The sequence below is a fragment of the Epinephelus moara genome, chromosome 20 (assembly GCF_006386435.1).
Source record: "Epinephelus moara isolate mb chromosome 20, YSFRI_EMoa_1.0, whole genome shotgun sequence".
Classification (NCBI taxonomy): domain Eukaryota; kingdom Metazoa; phylum Chordata; class Actinopteri; order Perciformes; family Serranidae; genus Epinephelus; species Epinephelus moara.
In genome coordinates this window covers 17,348,721-17,372,615 of record NC_065525.1, presented here as the reverse complement: position 1 = coordinate 17,372,615, position 23,895 = coordinate 17,348,721, and the positions used below count along the sequence as shown (strand labels likewise).

The 23,895-nt window shown below is 39.5% G+C and overlaps 1 protein-coding gene across 9 annotated transcripts in view; it reads right to left on the bottom strand.

Annotated features, from left to right (window-relative positions):
- ptprja (protein tyrosine phosphatase receptor type Ja) overlaps positions 1-23,895 on the bottom strand; it is a 43,408-nt gene that overhangs the window by 5,147 nt on the left and 14,366 nt on the right. Inside the window, exons 2-28 of one of the 9 annotated variants that reach the window (XM_050072133.1) lie at positions 18,137-18,158; positions 17,705-17,899; positions 17,215-17,481; positions 15,993-16,253; positions 15,367-15,627; positions 12,931-13,188; positions 12,509-12,769; positions 10,603-10,863; positions 10,142-10,414; positions 9,466-9,732; positions 9,111-9,374; positions 8,249-8,512; positions 7,878-8,132; positions 7,123-7,383; positions 6,623-6,883; positions 6,277-6,537; positions 4,014-4,283; positions 3,646-3,909; positions 3,149-3,415; positions 2,870-3,019; positions 2,470-2,671; positions 1,334-1,449; positions 1,133-1,223; positions 999-1,043; positions 892-900; positions 685-772; positions 283-373 (exon numbers count right to left, since the gene is read on the bottom strand). In XM_050072133.1, coding sequence (XP_049928090.1) covers positions 283-373; positions 685-772; positions 892-900; positions 999-1,043; positions 1,133-1,223; positions 1,334-1,449; positions 2,470-2,671; positions 2,870-3,019; positions 3,149-3,415; positions 3,646-3,909; positions 4,014-4,283; positions 6,277-6,537; positions 6,623-6,883; positions 7,123-7,383; positions 7,878-8,132; positions 8,249-8,512; positions 9,111-9,374; positions 9,466-9,732; positions 10,142-10,414; positions 10,603-10,863; positions 12,509-12,769; positions 12,931-13,188; positions 15,367-15,627; positions 15,993-16,253; positions 17,215-17,481; positions 17,705-17,899; positions 18,137-18,158 — 5,485 coding nt within the window. Of the gene's footprint in view, positions 1-282; positions 374-684; positions 773-891; positions 1,044-1,132; positions 1,224-1,333; positions 1,450-2,469; positions 2,672-2,869; positions 3,020-3,148; positions 3,416-3,645; positions 3,910-4,013; positions 4,284-6,276; positions 6,538-6,622; positions 6,884-7,122; positions 7,384-7,877; positions 8,133-8,248; positions 8,513-9,110; positions 9,375-9,465; positions 9,733-10,141; positions 10,415-10,602; positions 10,864-12,508; positions 12,770-12,930; positions 13,189-13,443; positions 13,705-13,887; positions 14,149-15,366; positions 15,628-15,992; positions 16,254-17,214; positions 17,482-17,704; positions 17,900-18,136; positions 18,159-23,895 lie in introns of those variants that run through there. The other 8 variants (XR_007571770.1, XR_007571773.1, XR_007571771.1 and 5 more) reach the window with 8 other exon arrangements.

Below are 23,895 nucleotides of genomic sequence, written 5' to 3'. Positions count from 1 at the left end.
ATACATGACATATGTTGTTTTAATTAATAAATACAGTGTGAATAAAGATTATATAACATAAAAATAACTGCAGTCTTTGTTATTTGATAGCCGCTTAAATTAAACAATTTTTATAGGGCAAGTAAAAACTGACTTCGGGCAAGTAGATCTCTGACCAACTTGCCCGACCGGGCAAGTGAAAAAAAACCTTAGCGTTGAACCCTGATGGGCGATGATATGGTGTCAAGAGTGAGGAGTGTTATTGTTGAGAGCAGCAGAGGTGGATTTGTTAAGGTGACTCACAGGGAAGCACGTTGTTGTAGCGGTTCTTGGGCTTGTTCTCCAACGTCAGAGCGTGTGTTTTAGACTGAGCTGTACCAACAAGCTTCAGGTCCTTTTAAAAGACAAGAAACAAGTGTGACTGATGATTGGATGACTCGCTTTATGCCCCAAATCTGGTGCATGTAGAGTACCAAAAAAAGCAAATTAATATTAGTAAGGATCACTGAAATGTGTGGTCATCACATTTACACATACTCATATTGCCCACATTATTAAATACTTAAATCTATATAGAATAAACAGTAATATATTGGACATTGTTTTAACATTGGTCCCAATGATGATAAAGTATTTTTTAGCAATAATTGCCTGCTACAAGTCGGCTAATTTATATACCAGGAGCCCTTAAATATTGAGCGTCACCTCAAACTCTTCAGCAAAGCCACAATTGGAGTCTGCTCTCTGCTTCTTGTAGTAAGCCTCGTAGTCCTCCACCCTCACCGGCACACTTCTGCTCAAATTGACACCAAAGTTCGGACAAGAGTCATGAGTTGCGTTCAGAAAATCACTGTCTGTGGATTTCATTGGTAGATCTTATCATATTTTATCATTTAAAAGATTTATACTTACACTTTGGCTCTGGAGAAAAAGAGAGGAAAAAGCAATGTTCACCAACACTTTTAGAAACAATTATTTTACTTAAACATACAATAACATGGCAGAAATAAAAAACCTACCTCATGGAATGAATCTGGATGTCTGACGTTTCTGTCTTAGATAACCTAAAGTAAATGAGCAGCAAGTTTAGAGTTTAGTACTATGCACACTCACTCTGCAGTCATCTTTTTTATCAATGATAACGATGACAGACCTCTTCCAGTAGATAATGAAGCCGATGAGGATGATGAGGAGAACGAAAAAAATCGCCAATGTTACTCCAACCGCAATGCCAATGACTACAACTAAAATTTAGACAGAGATGACGACAGAAAGACAAAGAAAGAGGCCAGTGAGCATTTCCTCACTTCAGGGGAACATTTCATAGTTAAACCTTTGGTTCTGAATGAGGTACCTGGGTTTGATGGGAGTGTGAAAGCAGGAGAGATGGGCGTTATTGACACCAGCGATTCTTGATAATTCACAAGCTTGTCTTGCAGATTCAGGGCAGTGAACAACACAATAGCATATCTGCAGGATTGAACACATCCGTTAGGAGATATACACATATCTACACTTTAACCTTTTTTTATTTGTTCATAATCTCTGAATGTCTTAAAATCAGGGCTGACCCGAATGCTTTAAAGCTTCTACTGTTGCCATGGTAATCGACATCCAAATCAGTATTTGAATGCTTTTTTTCCCTGTACCATTACCCCAAAAATCCCAATAGCCCACAAAGAAGGAAATAGTAATCCAATATAATTCCTTATGCATCAACATTACGTATTAGTTATTGTCAGACAGGGATATTTATACGTAATGATAAGCACAGTTTTGTACTATGACATTTTGATCACCAATGTCAGGCATACAGATACGCCAGCATGATGTCGAAAAAGTCAAGCATCTGGAATAGTCTCCAAATTTACAAAGATTCAAAGTTGAGTGCCAAATATGCCGAAGGAAACTGGCAAATCACCTGAAAACAGTATGTAACAGCTTAGCCAGCCTGGAAAGTCTCCTTCTTTCCAGCTTTTATGGGTGATGCTACTGTGACCTTACTGCTCAGAAAGTGGCTAATTGTCACGATACTTTAGGTGCATCGAGTAAAAACTGATGTTTCAAAAAATCGTCTTGCATTATCCCCCACCCTGACCCACACAAATTCAAAGCTTTGATTAATTGTGGATGTTTCTCAGTGAAGCTTCAACTGAAGCTGGTATTCAGGACAGCCCTAGACAAGACAACCATTCACACTCACATTCACACCTACGGACAATTTGGAGTCATCAATTAACCTATCCCCAACCTGCATGTCTTTGGACTGTGGGAGGAAGCCGGAGTACCCGGAGAAAACCCACGCTGACACGGGGAGAACATGCAAACTCCACACAGAAGGGCTCCTGCACCCGGGATCGAACCAGGAACCCCCTTGCTGTGAGGCAACAGTGCTAACCACCACACCACCGTGCCGCCTTCAAGAAGTCACTATTGTATATTATCTCCTTCTGCACACCTATTCATACACCATATTGTTTGTGTTCTTACTGGTATTTTCCATTGGCATCCAGAACACCATTAGTGTAGTCCTCCCATGTGCTTTCGTCTCCTACTTCAATGATCAGATTGCTCTCTCCACTCCGTGTCTGTAACTCGTTCTCTCTGACTGTTGCCAGGTATACTGGAGTGTCCCCTGCCTTCCACTGTCTATAAGTTTTCCCCAAGTACTTTGTCAAATTAGAAGTGTCATCTGGAGGGACAGGGATTACAATAAATGGCTTATGACAGGGGAGTTCTTGTAATGAGTCTAATATATTCATCATATAAAACAAATTTTTAAAAAAACAACAACACAGGAAATGCTTTGATGAGGCATAAATCATTTACTGTCCAGCAAATGGTCACAAACTACTGAATTACGATAGCACGACGTAATTACAACACTCACCAGGTTGTTTTTTTGTCACCAGCACGCCAACATGTGTGACTGGCCCGTTGATGTTGTTCAGCAGGCTGGAGTTAATCTGAAGGGTGAACCTGTTGTGCGCTGTGCTACTCCTCGCCACCAGGGACAGAGAGTTCTCTGGAATAGGTGGATCTTCGGAGAAAAAAAAGTAAAAAGACAAGATTCTCTTTGAGAGGTTTTACCACAAATATATATTGAATGTATTAGTATCTACATGCAATTAAGTGTATATGTCATTATAACGTTCACAAAGCCACCTACTTGTGATGCCTGTTTGGCAGGGAAGAGACATAGGAGTGCTGGGTCGTCCGCAGCTCTGAGTCTCCACAGTCAGCGTGTATTCAGTATGGTGACGAAGGTTGGGCACAGTATAATTACAACAGGTGCTTGTTGATTTGATGGTCTCGTCATGGTTTACAGTGACCTGGAAGCCAGAGTGTTGGCCTTTGGGTTTGCTCCAGGACAGGATGACCTTTGCATTTGTTGTGTTTGTACCTTTACATTGGAGGTCAGTCACCGGGCTTGCATCTGCAGCATCAAACAGAAATGAATGTAAGGAAAAACATAACATTCTAATTAGCTGCTAAATTCCTATTAAATAACTTTTGAGTTTAACTTAAAACTCAAATGCGACATTTGTTTTAAGCTAATATCTCCTAAAAAGCTTCCCACAATTTCCATATGGACAGATAAAAGACAAAATTATTTGAAACTATCTGATAGCAATATTAAAATGAATCACATTGCTATGACCATACTTGTGCAGTTGGAAATCCATCTTGGGGCACCCTTGGTTCCATCAGACGTCTCTGTGGCGACACTGATGTTGTAGCGTGTGCCAGGAACCAGCTGTTCGATTACTGATGCATTTTCTGCAATCAGTCTATTATCAATGGACCCATCTGAGCTTTGCCAGGTCAGATTGTATCGATAGCTTTCCTTGTATTGGTCAGGTACGGCCCACATCACTGTGATGCTCTCCTCTGCTGGAGAAGCCGTGAGAAGCTTCACATTGAACGGTCCTGATTGTTTGAAAGAGATTAGAGAGGTGTAAATGTTACTAGACAGTAAAGGTGAGACATGAAAAGGTTTGTGCTTGCACATTGCTCAGAAATAAAACCCTTACTTGTGGTGACCATGTGGATCTGAACCTTCTCGCTCTCAAAACCCATCACACCCACTGTTGCTACGGAGATGGTGTAGGAAGTCCCAGAAAGCAGAGGGGTAAAAGTATGACTGGTGTTGTTGGTGCGGATGTATTCTCCTCCCTGGAGTGGTAGGTTAGTCAACTGGTAGTGGAACGATGCACCGGACATCAGAGGTGCTTCCCCCCACCTGATGTCAATAGAGCTGGTTGTCTTTTGCAGGATGTCAATCGGCCCAGGAGGGTTAGGGACTGGAGGTGGAATTGCAGAATGTGAACTTCACAAGCAGTGTCACCAAAATAGTCTTGTCAAAAATAACAATACATATCGTTCCTGAATGTCTCAAATGGTTTAAATACTCATTTTCCACAGCATTGATACACTGGTGCGAGCTGGTTTTTCTTGCTCTCTCTTATTGTTAATGTTAATACAATCATTCTGCTGTTTTCTGTTAAAGCCTTGTTATATTCATCTTAAAATATAATAAAAATATTTTATGCATTAAATATCTGTTTATATAAAAAATTGTACTGAAGAACAATATTTTTCAAGGTACTGTATCAAAGTTAGAAATTCCAGTATCATGACAACACTACACAAAAATATGAATCCTTACAGAACCATACCGATAGTGCTGCATGTTTTTTATTGCGTATACAAAAGATTTTCCAGTGCTGAAGGCCATGTTCCAAAGCATTCATTGGGCTGGGGTATATGTTTTGCAAATATATACTGTTAATTTCCTTTGTGTGTTTTGATTATCCTCATGTACCTTTTGTATATATGTAGCCTAGATTAATAAACTTGTGTATATGCTTAATGAATATATTTTCTTACTCAATTTTGACTGTGAATTTGCAACAGGGTGTGATTGTATATACATTTATCATAATTATCATTTATTTTGGTGACAGCTTTTTATCAGGAGGAGTACGAGTACTTAACTATGGGGAAGTACATGATTTGTTTATATACTACTATTGATGTTGACTATTTGGTGTGGTATGTCACATGTGCTTTTAGAATGGATTATGGGTATTTAAAGGTCCAGTGTGTAAGATTTAGAGGGATTTAGTGGCATCCAACAGCAAGGATTGAAGATTGAAAACAGGCTAGTGGTCTGTCTACAATGTGCCTAACAGTGTCAAGGAAACATCGATTTGTAACGTGAAACGGCTATATTCAGTGTTTTACCACTTTTTGTGATGATTCTGTTTTGGTTTTGGTTTTGGTTTTTGGGAGGGCTTGTGTGTGGCAGGGGGCGTGGCTGGCTCTTCCCACTGCAACTGACAAGGCATACCTGTTTCCACTCAGCTTATCAACCTGCCTACTGTACATATACCTGGTCTTCACTGCCAGTTAATGCCGTACTCTTCCTCAGTGTTGCTTCTGTAGTGATTTCTTCCATGTGGTTTTTGTCAGAGTTTTTCATGCCTTGTGCGTTTTTGTGCTCACTTGTATTTTTGCCCTGTTTTCCAAAGGCTACCGTGTTCTTCGCAGTTGCTAGTCTCAACTTCTACAGTACCAGAGTGTTTTTACATGTGCTCAGCCCTTGTGTCATCTTTAGCGATCTGTCTCTCTTCACTGGTGGACAACCTCCTAGCCAGCCAGCACCCTGCCTCCTCTGCCTGCAATTCTGTTTTTTCCTTCGTCAATAAACTCTTTTGTTTCCATACACCTGCATCCGTCTCTGCTTTGGAGTCCAGCCAGAAACCAAAACCTAACAGGTTTTAATCACCTGGTCTGTGTGTTTTGGAGATAAAGAGACCTCTGTGGATAATTAAGCTCACAGTAGAGGGAGTTCTAAGCAGGAGAAATTTCAGCTGATTACAATCTGCAATCATCACCACTATATGCCACCAAATCCCCCTAAACCCCACACACTGGACCTTTAAAGCATCGTCATACAGTTTAAGTAGCATTTTAATCATTATATTTCAGTGTTATCGTCACTGTCATTGCCATATAGGGCTTTGGGCTTTCCCCTAAAACCCCCTGAATCTTATATTCTGGAGCTTGAAGCATCAGCTGTGCTCACAGTGCAGTGCCACATGATGACACATGTAAACCTGATTCTAAATAAAATTAAGAAAGATAATATTTCACTGTTGTGGATTCCACATTTCACACAAGCTTCAAAATCAAGTAACTGGAAGATCTGCAAAAAAAAACCACAGCTTTGATAATCTATTAGTTTTACTAAATATAAAACCACTGAACATCTAACGAGTTTATCATACTTACAAGTTGCATTGGTAACAAATTCAGACGATGCATTGAAGGGTCCACTGTTTGTGAACACCACGGCAGTGTAAAGCCTTCCAGCAAGCAAGTTGTCAAACAGAAAGGTAATTGTGGAGTCCAGCTTTTCCTCCTCTGGAGATGTGAAAGTGTTGTTCAGATAAACTTTATAATGCTCCACATTCCCAAAAGGTTTGGGCCATGACACCAGGATGGAACTATTGGAGCCCTGGCTGGAGATACTGGGTTGCACTGCCTCAGGCTCTGTTGATGAACAGAGGAGGAAGTATTAGCGCTGATCAACCACCTTGATAATCTGAAAGAAAAAAATGACAGGTAAGAGTCTTACTAGTGTACTGAGAGGTGCAGCGTGCTTGTCCTTCAGTGTCATCCGCTGCCCTGACCGAAACACAGAAGGTGCAGTTGGTCCCTGGGGTGAGCTCTGAGATCTCTGCATCTACTCCTGCGAAGGTTTTGTTTTTTGAGCCACAGCCTGAAGTCTCAAGTCGATATGTGTAGTCACTCTTATATTGCAGTGGTTTTGTCCAAACCAGACGTACAGCAGTTGTGTTCAGGGTCTTAGCTTCCAACGATCCAACTCTATACGGACCTACAGATAAAGCAGAAAGTGTCTTATGAATCTGTCAATCAATCAAATAAGCAGCACTCTCCTCCTCAAAGGCCACAGACAGCTACAAATTAAAGGAATAATCATAAACTAAACTTTTTTTTACTTTACTCTTGAATTGGTATTTACTTTGGTTGCTTTGCTTGTTTAGTTAGGGGGAAATTTAGCTACCGGTACTTCCCAGGTGTAGACACAACATCTTGGATAGGCTATATACATACGTGTAAAGTAGGACACTGTCCTAGGATCTGCCTGAGTGCCATCTGCTGTCTGTGTGGTGACAGTGAAGCTGTAGTTACTCCCAGAGAGGAGTTCTCTGATTGTTGTGGTTCTGTCAAAGACTGTCTCAGACACAGGAAAAGACCCGTTTGTGGTCTGCACCACATACGAATACTCAGGTTTGCTCTCCGGCTGCTCCCACTCCAAGGTCACTTCACTTGTGGTGATTTCTGTCTGTCTCAGCATGGTCACAGGGTACGGTCCTGAGGAAAATGTCAGTGTTTTCACACGTCAGATGTGGGCAACATAGTGACAAATAATATCTGTGGTTCACCACACAGGCATTAGGAATTAACAGTTTCTACAAATAAACATTTGGAAGTCAATAATAATCAGCAGATATGTGCTCAATATGTCACCTGGTGTTTTTGGGTGTCCTTAATATAGTCACTAGCTAAATTAAATTCAAATATTGTGTTAACATAACAAAACACTGGCATTTTTACTTCATGCTTATTGATAAACTACTGTATGTAAGTACACAGTATTCTTTTTATAAAGCATTATTTTTTGGCAAATACTTCTGTTGTCAAACATCTCTTTGGAATCAGTCACTGTCTGAATATCACAACAACATCTGTAAATAGATGATAATTAAACTAGAAATCCACACCTAAGACTGACTGAAAAAGGACAGTTCTTACTATATAAAAAATAAAAACCCTAGTGTGATCGTGTGTGTATTAATCACACTCACTGGTATAGTTTTCTGTTGTCACTGCTGTGCTCTCATAGTTCCTCACACCCACAGTAACAACGGAGATATTGTAGGGGCTTCCAGATTGGAGGTTGTTCAGCAGGAACCAGTTGTTTCCCGTCAGAGAGGAGCCATTAAAGCTGGACACTGTGAAGTTGTACTGATTATGGTCCATGTCCTCTGGAGAGGGCCAGGTGAAGTTGATGGACTTCACAGTCTGAGACTCCACCATGATGGGACCAGGAGGGTTGGGAACTGAACAGGAGAGGGAATAGTTTTGTTATAAATGCTACAGGTATTTACATAGAGTACATACAGTACATATATATACATATATATATATGTAGTATGCAAGTTTATAAGTAACTCACAAGTTGCATTGCAAACTTCTGAGCTGTTAGTTTTAAAAGGTCCACTTTTGGTGACCACTTTTGCACAGTAAAGCACTCCTGGTGTCAGATTCGGAAACAGTTTGTCCACAGTAGCGTTGCTCAGGTCTGTGTCACTTTCCACGACCTGTGCATCTTTGTACAGCAGGACAGTGTAGGAGGCCACCTGCCCAGCTGCTTGTGTCCAGCTAACCAACATGGTAGTTGTGTTTCCTATGGCTGTGATGACAGAAACTGCTTCAGGCCCTGTAAATAAACAAATAAATCTTATGTATTATACATGTAGAAATCCCTTAGTTTAAGCTCTGTCTGAACACATTAAACTAACCTGAGGAGATACTCCACCTGGTTGGGTCACAACTGAATAATTGTAATACAATTTTGTTTCCTATACACCATAAAAATTAAGTTTAGTCTGGCTGAAATTACATTTGAAAGAATTATTTCTGGCAGTTATTATGACAGCATGAAAAATTCCTGAAATACATTTTCTAAACCTGTAATTTTTCCACTTTTATGATCTGCGCACTGTGCGCAGTAATTTCACACCTCAAATTTGGCACTAGTGCAATTTTACACATGAAACTCAGTTTGAGGGAGGCGGCTGTACCTTGGCTGGACTTTGACAAAATAATAGTATCACCATTCAAACTTACATGTATGCTGTTTTACAGTCTTTCAAAAAATATTCAATTGGCTAACTTTGGATGAGTAATTGCACAGTCGATAAATGTAATCAAGTTCTCAGTCAGTACATGACGTTTTCATATTTCTTTGGATGGTGCTACTGACAATGACAATGTTTTATACATAAAATCACATTTCAAAAGCTTTGAAGACGTACTTGTGTGAGTTGATATGCTCTCCACTGTGGACTGGACCCCCTCTACAACTGTAAACACATCAAAAGTGTACAGTTCTCCAGGGGTCAGATTAACAAAGGTGTAAGTCTCATTCTTCGTTGAATCATTCTTAAACATCCTGGCGTCCTGGAACGCTATCACCAGGTAGGAGTAGGATGGCTTATGATCACTTTGTCTGAGCCACGTCAGCCGGATGGCCGTTGTGTTCACATCCTCCACTGTGAGGTCAGTCACTGCGTTGGGCACTGCAGCAAATACAGCAGGGGGGTTACGTAAGACCAAAGACCACAACAGAAAAACATTTCCGTGGTATCCTTTAACATTTTAATGCCTTACTTGTGTAGCTGAATGTCTGCTCCACCGTGGATTCACTTCCTGTTGCTGCTATTGTCGTGACACTGACGTCGTATCTAGTTCCTGGCTCCAGGTTGGGCACATCAGTGCTGTTATTGCTGACTGTTTCGTTAAACAGTGTCCCTGCAGTACTGTAGGTTTGAACCAAGTATTTGTAATACGGCTGGACTCCCTGTGGGTCTGACCATTTCACTACTATCGAGGTGTTGGATTGAGGGCTAGCTTCGAGGTTCAACACAGGGTTGGGAACTAGAAAAATGACAAACAAGGGAAACTGTTACTAAAGAACAGAGATTCACGTCACTTATGACATATTTTTAATATATGTCATACTATATACAGTAATATTAATCAGATAAAACAATGGGTTAATGTGCAAATATTGTACAACTACAACATGAATTTAGTCATTCCAATCAACAGAAACAATTTTACGCAGTGGCGGACCTTTCTATAGGAGACAAAGGCAGCCACCTAGGGCACCACCCAGAGGGGGACATCCAACATGCAACAAAAAGTGCAAAATAAAAATAAATAAAATAATAATAGCAAATAAATAAATAATAATAATAAAATAAAATATTTTTTTTAGGGGGGCTTGAATGTGCTAGATCTGGCACTGTCTCTATGTCGTTTGGTTTCTCCCTGTTGTACTTACGGGTGAAAAAAGAATTATGAACCAGACTGCTCCTTAAACTCTGGGGTCTGACTGTTTGCACAGTTATATTGTAGGAGGTTCCAGAAGACAGTGAGGACAACTCTGTGTTATTGACTGAGGAGTTTTCAGTCTGTATTGCGCCACCCTCAGGCTGGAAGGTGATAATGTAGCTGGTGTCTGGGGCACCCTCCATCCCATCAGGAGTCAGCCACCACAGATGGAGTGAAGAGTTTGTCCTCTGACTGATGATGATGGGACCAGGAGGTGTGGGCTCTAAGGGGAATGATGCGCACTTAATACTTCCTGTCGCCATCCATGTCTGATTGGTTTAAATGGTTTAAACTCATTTAAATAAACTAAATCCACTTAAGAAACATTATTAGAAGTATAACTGTTACATCGGGCTGCACAAGACCTAAAAACAAAATCATAACAGCAACAGTAGAAGGTGTTGAACTTACCAGTGGCAAATGAAGCCCGATCAGACACCTCCATGAAGTTTCCAGCTACAGAGGCCACTCTGATGAAATAGATTCTCCCGGGATATAAACCAGTGAGGTGGGCTGTGTTGGCAGATGTTTCGTTGCTATACAGATATGTCAGTTCCTCATTTGAGATGTTCACTACATAGTGATCGACCCTCCCTTCAGGTAAAGTCCAGCTGATGCTCAGGTAATTGGTTCCTCGTGCTGTAATCCTGATGTTCTCAGGCTTTTCAGGCTCTGTGTAATAAAGACGTAAAAGGCAGTTTTGTTCTCTTGTCATTGGATTGTGAAAAAAACATAATATCCATTTATGACATGTCACGTCTTAAAATGGTACAATAGAAATAAAATACATATATTTGCTATAAATGCCTATTTAATCAATGAAAAATGACAAATGTTGCAACCTGATCAATATATTATTATTATCCCTGAACTATACCTCCAATCTAGTGTTTTAAAGAGGTTCCAACATACAGACAAAGAAACACAAACAGCACTGTCATTATAATAACTCAAATTACTAAAAATGTTTCCTTTGCAAGATGACAAACAATTTCTTATCAAAATACTTGGCTATCAAGTTTCTGTTGCTCAAGTAATTAATCAAATAACTAATAGTCACAATGGTTTGTTATTACTTCCACAGCTGATTAATTGATTAGTTGTCAGCTATTAATCACCAATTAATTTGATAATCAATTAATAGCTATGAGTATTTTTTAAGACTTTTCAAGCATCTTAAGTGTGAATAGTTTCTAGTTTCTTTGCTCGAAAATGGATGGCAGTAAACTGATTATCTTTGGGTTGTGGACAAAGGAACACATTTAAGGACATCCTGATTGACTCATTCATTCATTCGTTCATTCATTCATTTTCCATAACCACTTATCCTGTTAGGGCTGGAGAGGGTGCTGGAGCCTATCCCAGCTGACAGTGGGCGAGAGGAAGGGTACAGGTCGCCAAACTATCACAGGGCTGACACACAGAGACAGACAACTATTCACGCACACCTAAGGGCAATTTAGAGTCACCATTAACCTGCATGTCTTTAGATTGTGGGAGGAAGCCTGGAGAAAGTACCTGGAGAAAACCCACGCTGACACAGGGAGAACATGCAAACTCCCCACAGACGGGCTTCACCACCCTGGATGGGTGCTAACCACTGCACCACTATGTCGCCATCCTATTTTCACAATTTTCTGACATTTTTAAGCCCAAACAGCAAATCAGTTCATCGAGAGTTGATGAAGATATATATGTAATATTAATATTTATATTTATTTTTTTATAAGATAAAAATGATTGGTAATACATATATCATACATTTAGACTGGTTTTTACCTGTAAGTCATGGTTAATTGGTAATTTACATTATATACTAAGATGTGTTTCTGTAAAATATATATTTTGTACTTACTCTTATATACATATATATGTTTTTTTAGTGTAACAAAGTTAAATTCACTCAATGACTCATGGGTGGGAGTTGATAGTTCATAGTTCATATTTCCTCCCACTCCTTTTCATTTATAGGTAGTATACGAACAATTAATAACTGGTTTATTACACACTATAATGCAGTTGTAAGCTGCTATAAGTGTTAACTGATAAATGTGGTGACAGCTATATCTCCTTCTGTGGGCACCCAGGTAAATGCTGGTGTATAAACAGATAATGAATAATAACATAGTAAGGTATATTGGTGGCAATAATATTAAATATATCCTTATAGGTGGAGTTCTTTCTGCTTACTGTTTCTGCTACTGTTTTGGTGACTTTAAACCATAAAGAAGTTTGCTGAATCTTGTCACTTTTGCGGGTACAAACACTTTATCACACAAACACAACACAACATTAAATAAAATAAGGATAGACCTACCGGTGAAGGTAGTTTTAAGGGTTCCTTCTCCAATGTTTGAGGGATTTACAGCAACAGCAGCCACTGTAATGTTGTACTGGTATCCGGGTACTAAACCATAGATAGTAGAGGAGGTGTCAGTAGTGGTGTTATTAGGAGTGTCTCCTCCTGCAGTCCACTGAACTATGTATGAAGTAGCATTGCCCTCTGGTTGAGTCCAGTCCAGAGACACAGACGATTTTGTGACTTCAGTGATGGAGAGATTCCTAACTTTATCAGGTTCTGTGAATGTAAAAAAAAAAAAACACGATGAAGGGAATACAAACAATAAAACATGTTGTGTAAAGAGTTTTTGAGCACCAATGGGAATGTGTAAATGGGAAACGTTTATCATTATTGTGCATTTTAATTAGGAGATGTTCAATACAGAAAGGTTGACTTACTTGTGACTACAGTGGATGTGTACCCCTCTCCGTCTGTGTGATTGTCTCCCGCTATGGCAATGACTGTGATTGTGTAGCGAGTACCAGCGAGCAGGTCTGATAGCACAGCAGAGGTACTGTGTGTGAATCGGCTCATCGTTGCTTCACCATTATGCCACTCCACCTTGTACATGAACACCTCACCAGGAGGTGAGGTCCAGTTCAGAGAGATGGAGGATGTGTTTGTAGAGTAATCAAATCTTACAATTTTACCAGGTCCTAAAGCAAAAAGGAGAGGGTAGAAAAAACAAAGCAAAACATTAAAATAAGAACGCAAAGAGTTAATAAACTAGATGTCCTCATGTGAGAAGTGCAAAGCATTCATGTAAAAATCAAGCAACATCATCAGCAAGAGTGTTAAATCGTTAGCGGTTCAGAGCCTGAACCCAGATCCAGCACAAACACCTCTGCACCAGTTAAAAATCCTGCAGTCTTCTCCAGCAGATGTTTTCAGCACATTTAATGCTTACTTACTTGTGTATTTAGAAACAGCTTTACTCCGTCCTGCGGTACTGCCGTCACCTGCCACTGCAGTGACACTTATTTCATACTGGACACCAGCAGTCAGGTTAGTAATGTTTATATGTGTTTCAGTCACATTGTCACTGTCAGTTACATTTCCATCAGTCCACTGAACTCTATAGAAAGAGCTGTTTCCCTCTGGTTCAGTCCAGGTCAGAAACACAGAGGACATTGTGATCTGAGTGACAGTCAGGTTCCTGACTACTTCAGGCTCTGTGAGAACAGAGAGGTGAACGCAATGGAGAAAAGATGACAGTGAAACATAAGTTATCCATGATAAAGCACAAGAATAATTTCATCAGAAAAACACACAGTCAAGTTTAAGTCCCAGTTATTCAGTTTATCTGGAGGGTAACCTGAACTGACTATAATGGGCACACACAGTGGACATCTTACTTGTATACAGTGAAACTGTCTTTGCCTCTCCAAAAGTTTTCCCATCTCCAGCCACTGTAGTGACAGTAAAGGTGTACTGCTCTCCTGCAGTCAGCTCAGTGATGTTTGTGTATGTTTCATTCACAGTATCACTCTGATTCAAATTTCCACCAATCCACTGAACTCTATAGAAAGAGCTCTCTCCCTCTGGTTCAGTCCAGGTCAGAAACACAGAGGATGTTGTCATTTGGGGGACACTGAGGTTCCTGACTACTTCAGGCTCTGTGAGGAGAAAGGTGTTACATGGGGAAATAAAGAGCTTAAAAACCGTTTAATTGCACAAATGTGTGATCCAGTCAAAGTCACAAAAACAAAAGTGCAAACAGAGCCATGCTGCATTATCAAGCTTCTTCCATGAAGCTGCAAGTTCATCGAGCATCCTCGCGTTGTTATTATTGACTGTATAAAAGAAGTGGTCGAGCCCTCTGGGTCTAAAAAAAAGAGGCCAAATCAGCAATGCCTTAAAACTGCACTCTTTCCAATGGTCAGCAGAGGGCGACTCCACTGGTTGCAAAAAGAAATCTGATAGTATACAATTCAATGGTCCTGCTTCTTACTTGATTTAGTACCTCTGTAAACATCTTCCTAATGACTTCATGTTCTCAGTTGCTGGTTTAAAGTCTTCTTCAATACAGCATGATGCTCAATGTGTAAATTATGGTCCCATTTAGAGCAAAACAGATGATAAAGCAGGATATGCTTCAGGGCGCGGCTACCTTGTGACTGACGAGTCGCTACCACAGCAACCTGTCAGTCAGGATGGAGGCACAGCAATGCATAACCTCCCCAGCTCAATCCTCTGGTCCAAATATGGTCACTACTGCCTCCAAAGAAACAAAGATGGCGACTGCCAAAATGACAAACTCGAGGCTTCAAAACGATCGTCACAAACCAATGGGTGACATCACAGTGGCTAAGGTCCCCTCTTATACAGTATGGCTGTTGCACTTCTAAAGGCCGACACCCAGTGTCCTCTTTAACTAGTGACCAAAGCCCCTCATCTGACTTTCTGATAGGTTACCTTCTGATAGAACAGATTAACAGCAGTTTGACATAAAGACCTCCCTGGATCACTGAACCTTTCACCCTAAAAAATGAGGCAAGACACCGTGAGAGAAAACCCTCATTTCAACTGTTGACCTCATTCTTGTCTCAACAGGGTTTGTGGCCAAAGCTGATTAGCAAAAACAGAAAACAATCCAGACCTTTGCTCCACAGGTGAGCTCTCTTGTCATCACCATGGTCCACTACAACAACAGCATCATTGTAGCTGATACCCAAACCAGGGGTCAACGACTTGCTATTCTACATTTGGACTTTTCTTATAGTACCCTCAGAGTTTCATCCTGCCTGTGATCACTGCACACAGTCTTCTCCCACAGGTGTCTTCAGCAGACTCTCACTACCTGACAGTATCAACCACATTTAATGCTTACTTACTTGTGTATTTAGAAACAGCTTCACTCCGTCCTGCAGTACTGCCATCACCTGCCACTGCAGTGACACTTATTTCATACTGGACACCAGCAGTCAGGTTAGTAATGTTTTTACGTGTTTCAGTCACATTGTCACTGTCAGTTACATTTCCATCAGTCCACTGTACTCTATAGAAAGAGCTGTTTCCCTCTGGTTTAGTCCACATCAGAGATATAGAGGACGTTGTGATCTGAGTGACAGTGAGGTTCCTGACTACTTCAGGCTCTGTAAAGGGGGAGGTGTTATATGGGGAAATAAAGAGGTTTTGAGATGTTATCACACAAATTCTTCATCCAGTCAAAGTCGCAATAGAAACAGTTCAACAAAAGCCATGTTGCCTCATCAACATTATCAAGCTGCTTCCATGTAGCTAAAAGTTCATCTAGCATCTTTGTGTTGTCATACACCCTTAAGGCCAACACCTGGCATCATCTTTAACAAGCAAATCCCCTCAGACACAAAGACTTGGATCACTAAACTTTTTTCTTTTCTTTTTTTTTTCTTTTTTTGCAAAATCTGATGAGTAAAAACAGAAAATAATCCAGACTCTCACCACCTGACAGTATCAACCACATTTAATGCTTACTTACTTGTGTATTTAGAAACAGCTTCACTCCGTCCTGTGGTACTGCCGTTACCTGCCACTGCAGTGACACTTATTTCATACTGGACACCAGCAGTCAGGTTAGTAATGCTTTTATGTGTTTCAGTCACATTGTCACTGTCAGTTACATTTCCACCAGTCCACTGTACTCTATAGAAAGAGCTGTTTCCCTCTGGTTCAGTCCACATCAGAGATATAGAGGATGTTGTGGTCTGAGTGACAGTGAGGTTCCTGACTACTTCAGGCTCTGTGGGTGCCAGATAAATACAGAATGAGGGGGAAAAAAACACATTTAGAGCCAACGAAAACACTGCTTACTGTGGCAGGTACAAAACCTAAACCCTGTGTCAACGTTCAAAAGTTTTTTTCATGACAGGAAAGCACACTTACCCATCTGAAAAGATACAAACGTCAAAAAGCTGTAATGCCAAACCAAACACAAAATTACTTGTGACTGAGGTGCATGTGTAACTGTCTCCTTCTGTGCAACTGTCTCCTGCAACAGCAATTACTGTGATTGTGCAGCGTGTACCAGGGATCAGGTATGAAGGCACAGCAAAGGTACTGTATCTGTACGAGTCAGTGCAAGGTTCACACACATTTTCACATTGACAACATTTTAAAACTTTTCCATGACTTTTCAAGGACCCATAATAAAAAATTTAAAAAAATGGTTTTCTTGCCCCACTCAAAGGGCATTTTAAAACATAGATTCAAACTCTATTAAAACATAATTTCAGCTCGCTGGAATACATGAAGAAAAAGACAGAACGCCGTAGAAAGAGACATACATGTCACATATCGACACATATTGGAGCAACGTTATTTCAACAGCTACAGAAAATAAATTTGCAATATGTTACATGACTTGGAAGATTATCCACAAAGATCACTTTAATAGTTTCATTAGACACAACAAAAATTTCAATGATTTTTACTAATTCCATGACTTTTCCAGGCCTGGAATATGTGATTGTGAAATTCCATGACTTTTCCAGGTTTTCCATAACCAAGGGAACCCTGTTAGTTTAACGGTGATGTGCCTGTTGATTTAAAAACACTACCACACAGAGGATGTTGCAGTTTCAAGGACAGTGAGATTCCCAACCCATGTCTTCACACTTTCAATTCCTCTGCCATACAGAGCTTCACATTCAGAATTTTATCTACTATCTTACAATGTAAACCAAAATTAAACGTGTACTTACTTGTGTACTGAGAAACATTGCTTTCTCCTCCTTCAGTCCAGCCATCATCTGCCACTGCAACTACACTTATGTCATACAGGACCCCAGCAGTCAGGCCAGTGATATTCATGTTTGTTTCATTGACATTGGCATTCCTGTTAGTTGTTCGATCAGTCCACCGTACTTTGTAGGAAGAGCTGTTTCCCTCTGGTTTAGTCCACGTCACAAATATAGAGGATGTCGTGATGACAGTTTCATTGACAGCAAGGTGCATGACTTGTCCAGGCTCTGTGAGTGAGAGAGAAGTCGGTGATGGAAAGAATTCATATTTTATGCTCTTATCGTTCATCATTAGTGTAGCACAGTATTGTCATCTCTGTATTTGATATCTGTCGTTTATTCATACTGACACAGGCAAGTTCGATTTGCAGCAATACTGTAGGTTCTTTCCTGTGTTGTAGACATGATCAGGGTCTGAAATGTAAGTGATAGGTGAAGTAAACACACTCACTTGTTGTGGCCGTTTTGCAGCAGTTGAAACACTCAAGGAAGATTTGATAGACCGCTCCAGGGATCAAACCAGTTATCAAACCGTCTCCAGAGATATTGTTCCCAATTGAGAGGTTACAGTTTTGTGTGGATCCAAAAATTACTTCTGTTGTTGTCGTTGTTAATGTCATTGTTCCATTGCTTTCACATTCTCCACCTAAGAGACATAGGAAGAAGAAAAGCAAGACCATCAATAAGAAAAAAGCACCCAATAAATTAAAAAAAACTACATTTCTCCAGATATATCGACAAGGGTGATGTATTTAACAAGCTTATGTTACATTTTTAAAAAACAATATTTTGCGAGAATTTGTATTTATATGAAGAAATACAGACAAATTGACAGAAATGTAGCACATACAACAAAATAAGGAAACAGCATGTGTGTACTTACTGTCACATTCTGCTTGGGAGACCTGTCGAGAGAGACAAGAAAAGTAAATGATTTTGTACCAGCAGAGGTCAGTGTTGAGTTTAAAACAGCCTCAGAGCATCAACTAGAAACTTCACCACCTGTTCAATGTCACAGGGCATCACTTCATGTGGCAACAACTCATAGTAAAATCTTGCAGACTTTATATTAACTACAGTTTAATAGGTGATGTGGCCACAGTTTCTAAAACTCCACGCTTTTGTAAGCCGGTCCTCCCAGTGAAACAACATGTGATGCATGTTTCCCAACATGACGCTGCTTCAGGAATCAAATTCTGGTGGACAAATATTGTATTAATATTATCAAACCCCAATACCCTCGAAACACAAAGCACTGATTATCAAAAAGTGTCAAAGTTGGTATCGAGTGCTTGGTCAAAGGTTTAGTTTACATGGAGTACTGGGAGTGTCATAAAAAAAATAAATATTTGTGAAAGAATAAAAAAATATATTTAGAAATATAAAGAGAAATAAATATAAAATAAATAAATAAGGAAATAACAATAAGACATAAGAAATAAAAAAAAGGAAAAAAGACAAATAATAAAAAAATGATAATAATAATAATAATAATAATGATAATAATTATAAGCATTTTTAAGCATTTTCATTTATTTTCACACTTATTTCTGCATTTACCTCTACATTCTTAAAATAATATCTTATTTTTTCCAAACGAATAACTCTATTTTTATTGTATATTTTTATTTATCATTTTTACATGCAATTTGTTAATTTTTATCTCTTTACTTTTCCTTTTTTCCCCCTATTTGCTTTTCCCTACAGGCACAGATATTGATATTTCTTTAGATATTTCAATGGTAATTCATTTTGTTTGCCCAAAAGTAGTCAAATTGAAGTATATCAAGTCTAAACAGAGAGGAAGCAGCCTAGAAAAGAATCACAATTTAGATAATAGTTTTGTCTCATAAATAATAATAAACTTGTAGTTTATATAGTAGAGCACCTACTATAATAGTAGGTAGTTGCCTCACAGCAAAAGTGTTCCTGGTTCAAACTCCAGGGTGGGGGAGCCCCCTTGTGCAGATTCTGCATGTTCTCCCTGTGTCAGCGTGGGTTTTCTCCAGAAACTCTGGCTTCCTCCCACAGTCCAAAGACATGCAGGCTGGGTTAAAGGTCGTATAGCTGTTTCATCAAAACGAATATTTAAAAAAAAAAAATACATCCATAGAATGTCTAGAAAGGTGTAGAATTAAAGTCTATATTTTCCTGAAAAAAATAATTACAGTAGAGAAATAATTGTTTTAGAAATTTTGACGGGTCCAAAATATGTCAATATTTGGGTTGCCAGATTGTGATAGCTGCAGAGGTATGGCGTCGTTCCAGCGCTATCCGCTATAACAGAGGAATATATTTGCCGTTTTAATATCAAGAACACTTACGTGTTTTTGTGTGTACACAGGACGTTGTTGAATCAGGGAATCCGTGTGTCCACCACGACAAAGAACCCTAATTGACTAATTACGTTAGCATTAGTGACGAGTAGAGCTAAAAATGCTTTACGGAGATTGTTACAGTGTGTCACAGGGCGCACAAGAGAGGATTCATGATTTATTATCATTATTATTTTTTAATTACTATACCACAAAAGACTCTTCACTTGACATCGCGGTGTCCAGTGTCTGTTGTTTACGAACCTGGCATCCTGTAGAATTGAAGAGTGGAGCGAGAGCGGGCGAGTGTGAGTGCGACACCTACTGACCGAGAATTATGAATCCTATATCTATCACCTTTAATTGGTGACTTTAAATTGGCGGTCAGTGTGAATGCCAGCATCTGTCTTTATGTGTCAGCCCTGTGATAGTTCAATAAGCTCCAGACCCCCTGCGACCCCCAACAGGATAAGCGATTACGGAAAATGAATGCATGAATGAATAGTTAATATAGCTCTAAAGACAGAAAAAAAAGCTTTACTTCCTTCTCAATCATGTAAATGAATACTCCCAAGCTCATTATTATGGGATAAAGTCCCATTGTAACCGATGAAAAGATCATGTTTGCGTGTCAGTTAGTACAAACAAGAAAGTAGATCCTGGTAATACCCAACCACTGCTAATCATTCTGTGGCTTCAGCTAATGGTAAATGTGGGGAACTGTTGATGAAAATGTTCTTCCCCCTTCCTCTGGATAGCTCATCTGTCATGCTCCAAAACAACTACAACAAAACAACTACAAACAAGTGCTGTCAGCAAACAATAATATCACTCACTCACACATGTGGACATATAACTTCAAGTCCACACAACTCCAATTGTGTATTTCTACCATCTGTGTTTCAGGACTAAACACACAGGTAGAATTCAGAATTACTTATTAGCCAAAACTCAATCAGCCCTGAGTCACTGGCTGACATGTTGCCTTTCAGTCTGTTTACCACACAGCTAAACATTAAACACATGGCATCACTGCTCAAACCTGCATCATTCTCTCCGCCACAAAGATAACCGACGGGGTCAATCATTAACTCCTGATAATGAAAGAATAGACTTCACCACAGTACCGCATCATGTGGGATCTAATCAGGCTGTATGCTATTAAATACGTCAGTGTTTGTTACAAAAACAATCTTCAAACACAATAATCAACTATATGATTCTTCACTTCAGCTGGATGTCACAATAACTATTGTGGCGAAAGGATTTATTAGAAGGTTGCTGTGTTGCTGCCTTTGTTTTAGTTGGGTGATAAAAGCAGCAAAGTGTAAATCTGTTGTATTTTTTTCTCATATTCAAAATATACTAACATTTTAAATATTGTGCAACATGTTTTGGCAACATTGGACTTAATTTTAGGCATGCTAATTTGCAACTTTGCATTAGAAATGTTATATGGAATAGAACAGAAGAGAAAAGGCCCAGCAACTCAAACATCGTCAGACCAGGAAACAGAGAACGAAAAGGTCCATTCTGCATCAAAAGTTGCCCATTTTACCCACCAGTCCCTGGAGACTAGTGTCCTCTCCTTAATTTTTCTCTTTCTATTCACAACAGTGACCCTTCCCTTCCTTCCACTCTTCTGGGACTCTATTCTTCTGTCTGAAGTACAGCGGTGCCACAAAGCGGTGCACGAGACGTTCAAGGGTTCAGTACGCTTTGAGGATCTGATTAAGGTGTTTACAGTGTATGAGAAGGTCAGTATAATAGAAAATACTGTCTGCTAAGACACATCATTATAAGTTCAAGAATGGCATACATTTAAATGGAATATAAATCTTGTGTGTGTTTTATCGTTCACTCTTGGAAGTCCTCTTGAAACCTTAAACATTAACCAGTCAACCAACCATTACTTCAAATTATCAGATAGTGTGAAAAGACCCTATCGCTCTAGGTGGATTTTGTTACAGGAACAGCTCGTATGAGGAAGTATCTGCATGACTATATTTCTGCTGTTTGTGCAGGGTGTTACTGTAGCGTGGCTGAGCTTCACACTAACGCCCTGTCAGAGAGATTGTTAATGGGTAAATGGGCGCTTTTCACACTTTATGTAATTTAGTGACACACACTTTACCACCGTAGAAGATGGTTTTTAAGATGCAAAAGTTACCCCACAGCAGTAATGATCGCCACTGACAGTTCAAATGTCCACATTTGTAAAGCTCACTGTCACTTTTTTTATTAAAAAATAGGTATCAAAAATGAAATATATCTGTGCTTATAACTATTGTTACTTAATTTTTTTGGAAGCTAAACACTGAATACATTGAGTAGATTAAAGGAACAGTGTGTTAGATTTAATGGCATCAAGCAGTGAGGACTGCAGTTGCAAAGTGCAGTTAGCGCAGCTTCACATGCTAAGCTAACTAAACTTCAAAAACACAACCATTGCAAAAGATAACGTTCTGATTTTAAATAATTTAGATGAGTGTTTAAGATGAAGGAGGTTACTTCCCTAAATGAACCCACAGAAAATTATCACCAAACTCTGCAGTTTTAACGTTAGCTATTAGCCTCTTTTACGTATCAAACCCTGTCATTAGCTTAGCTTGAGATGGTTTGCAAGTTACCCAAATGGTTCACTCTTCCCTCTCCTTACAACCATTTCCAGCGTAAGCAAGCAGACATTTTCAGCTCCAAGTTTTGATAAACACACGACAGTGTGTATGTAAGAAATGTCCAGCACCAAACTGCAAAAAGACAAGCTACGTTAGCTAGCAGGAGAGGCTAACTAGCAAGTCAAACACTTAAGTTAGCTGCTAAAGACCCACATATTTTTCTCAGGAGTTGGTTGAGAGCAAAACAAAGCAAAGAGGAGAGTAAACACTGGACTTACATTCATCAGGTGGACAGAAAACATGACTCCAAATAAATGGCAAATATTTCTCTGTCTTGGCAGGGTGTGCACATAGGCAATTGTTTGCTAATATGTTAGCCACACACACCAGCCTATTGAGGCAGACCTTTTTCAGGACAAACATCTGAACTTGTCGTGACACAAAAAGCACAGGTGTGACAATTGATATTAATCATGCCCACACACTTTAAAATCTTACACATAGTGGGTTAACATATTTTTTTTCTGTTTTTTTCACATGCCACATAATTTGAACGCAACACTTTTGATTGTGAAAGATCTACGAGTTTTTTCATGCGCTCAATTGATATAGTTCTCACAAATTTTGGTCACAAATTTGTTGAAATCTGTGTTAGTGAGCACTTCTCCAAGATAATCCATCCACCAGTGTGGCATATTAAGATGCTGATTAAACAGCATGATTACTACACAGGTCTCACATGCCTTGGGATGGTTACAATTAAAGGCCACTCTAAAGTCTGCAGTTTGATCACAGAACAAAATACCACATATGTCATAAGTTTTGAGGCTGACTGCAGGAATGACCACCAGAGTTGTTTCCTTTATACTAAATGCTCATTTCACTTTCATAAGCCACTTCCAATGTCATTTCAATGACTTTGGCAGTAAATCCAACCAGCCTCACCGGTCGTCTACAATGACAAACTGCTGTCAAGTTAAGACCCTGGTGAGGATGATGAGCATACAGAGAGGCTTGCCTGAGATCGTTTGTTTAGAAATTCTTCAATTGTGCAAACCAAGTTTTGCATCAGCTATTCGGGTGGCTGGTCCCAGACAATCAGTAGGTGACAATGCTGGATGTGGAGGTCCTGAGCTGGTGTGGGTACACGTGGTCTTGGTTGGATGTACTGCCAAATTCATGGAAACGACACTGGAGACAGCTTATGGTAGTGAAATGGACATTCAGTTCACAGGCAATAGCTGTGGTGGACATTGCTGCAGTCAGCATGTCAATAGCACACTCTGTGGAAGTGTGTTGTGACATAAAACTGCAGATTTTAAAGTATCCTTTTATTGTGACCATCCCTAGGCACACCTGTGTGATTAATGCTATTTAATCAGCATCCTGATATGCCATACTCCATCAGGTGGATGGATTATCTTAGAAAAGGAGAAAGTAGTGCTCACTAACACGGATTTTAACAAATTTGTGACCAAAATTAAAGAGATAGAGTGATAAAAACGTTTTAGATCTTTAAGGTAAACCTGTGAAAAATGGGAGCAAAAACAAAAGTGCTGTGTTTAACTGTTTGTTCAGATAAATTAAGTTAAAAATGGGTATTGTGATTAGTTTAATAGAGTTATCATCATGACGCTGACAAAGAGTGACGCTTTCTAAACTTATCTGGAAAAAAGGGAAATTTGAACATCTAAAATTTTCATAACTGT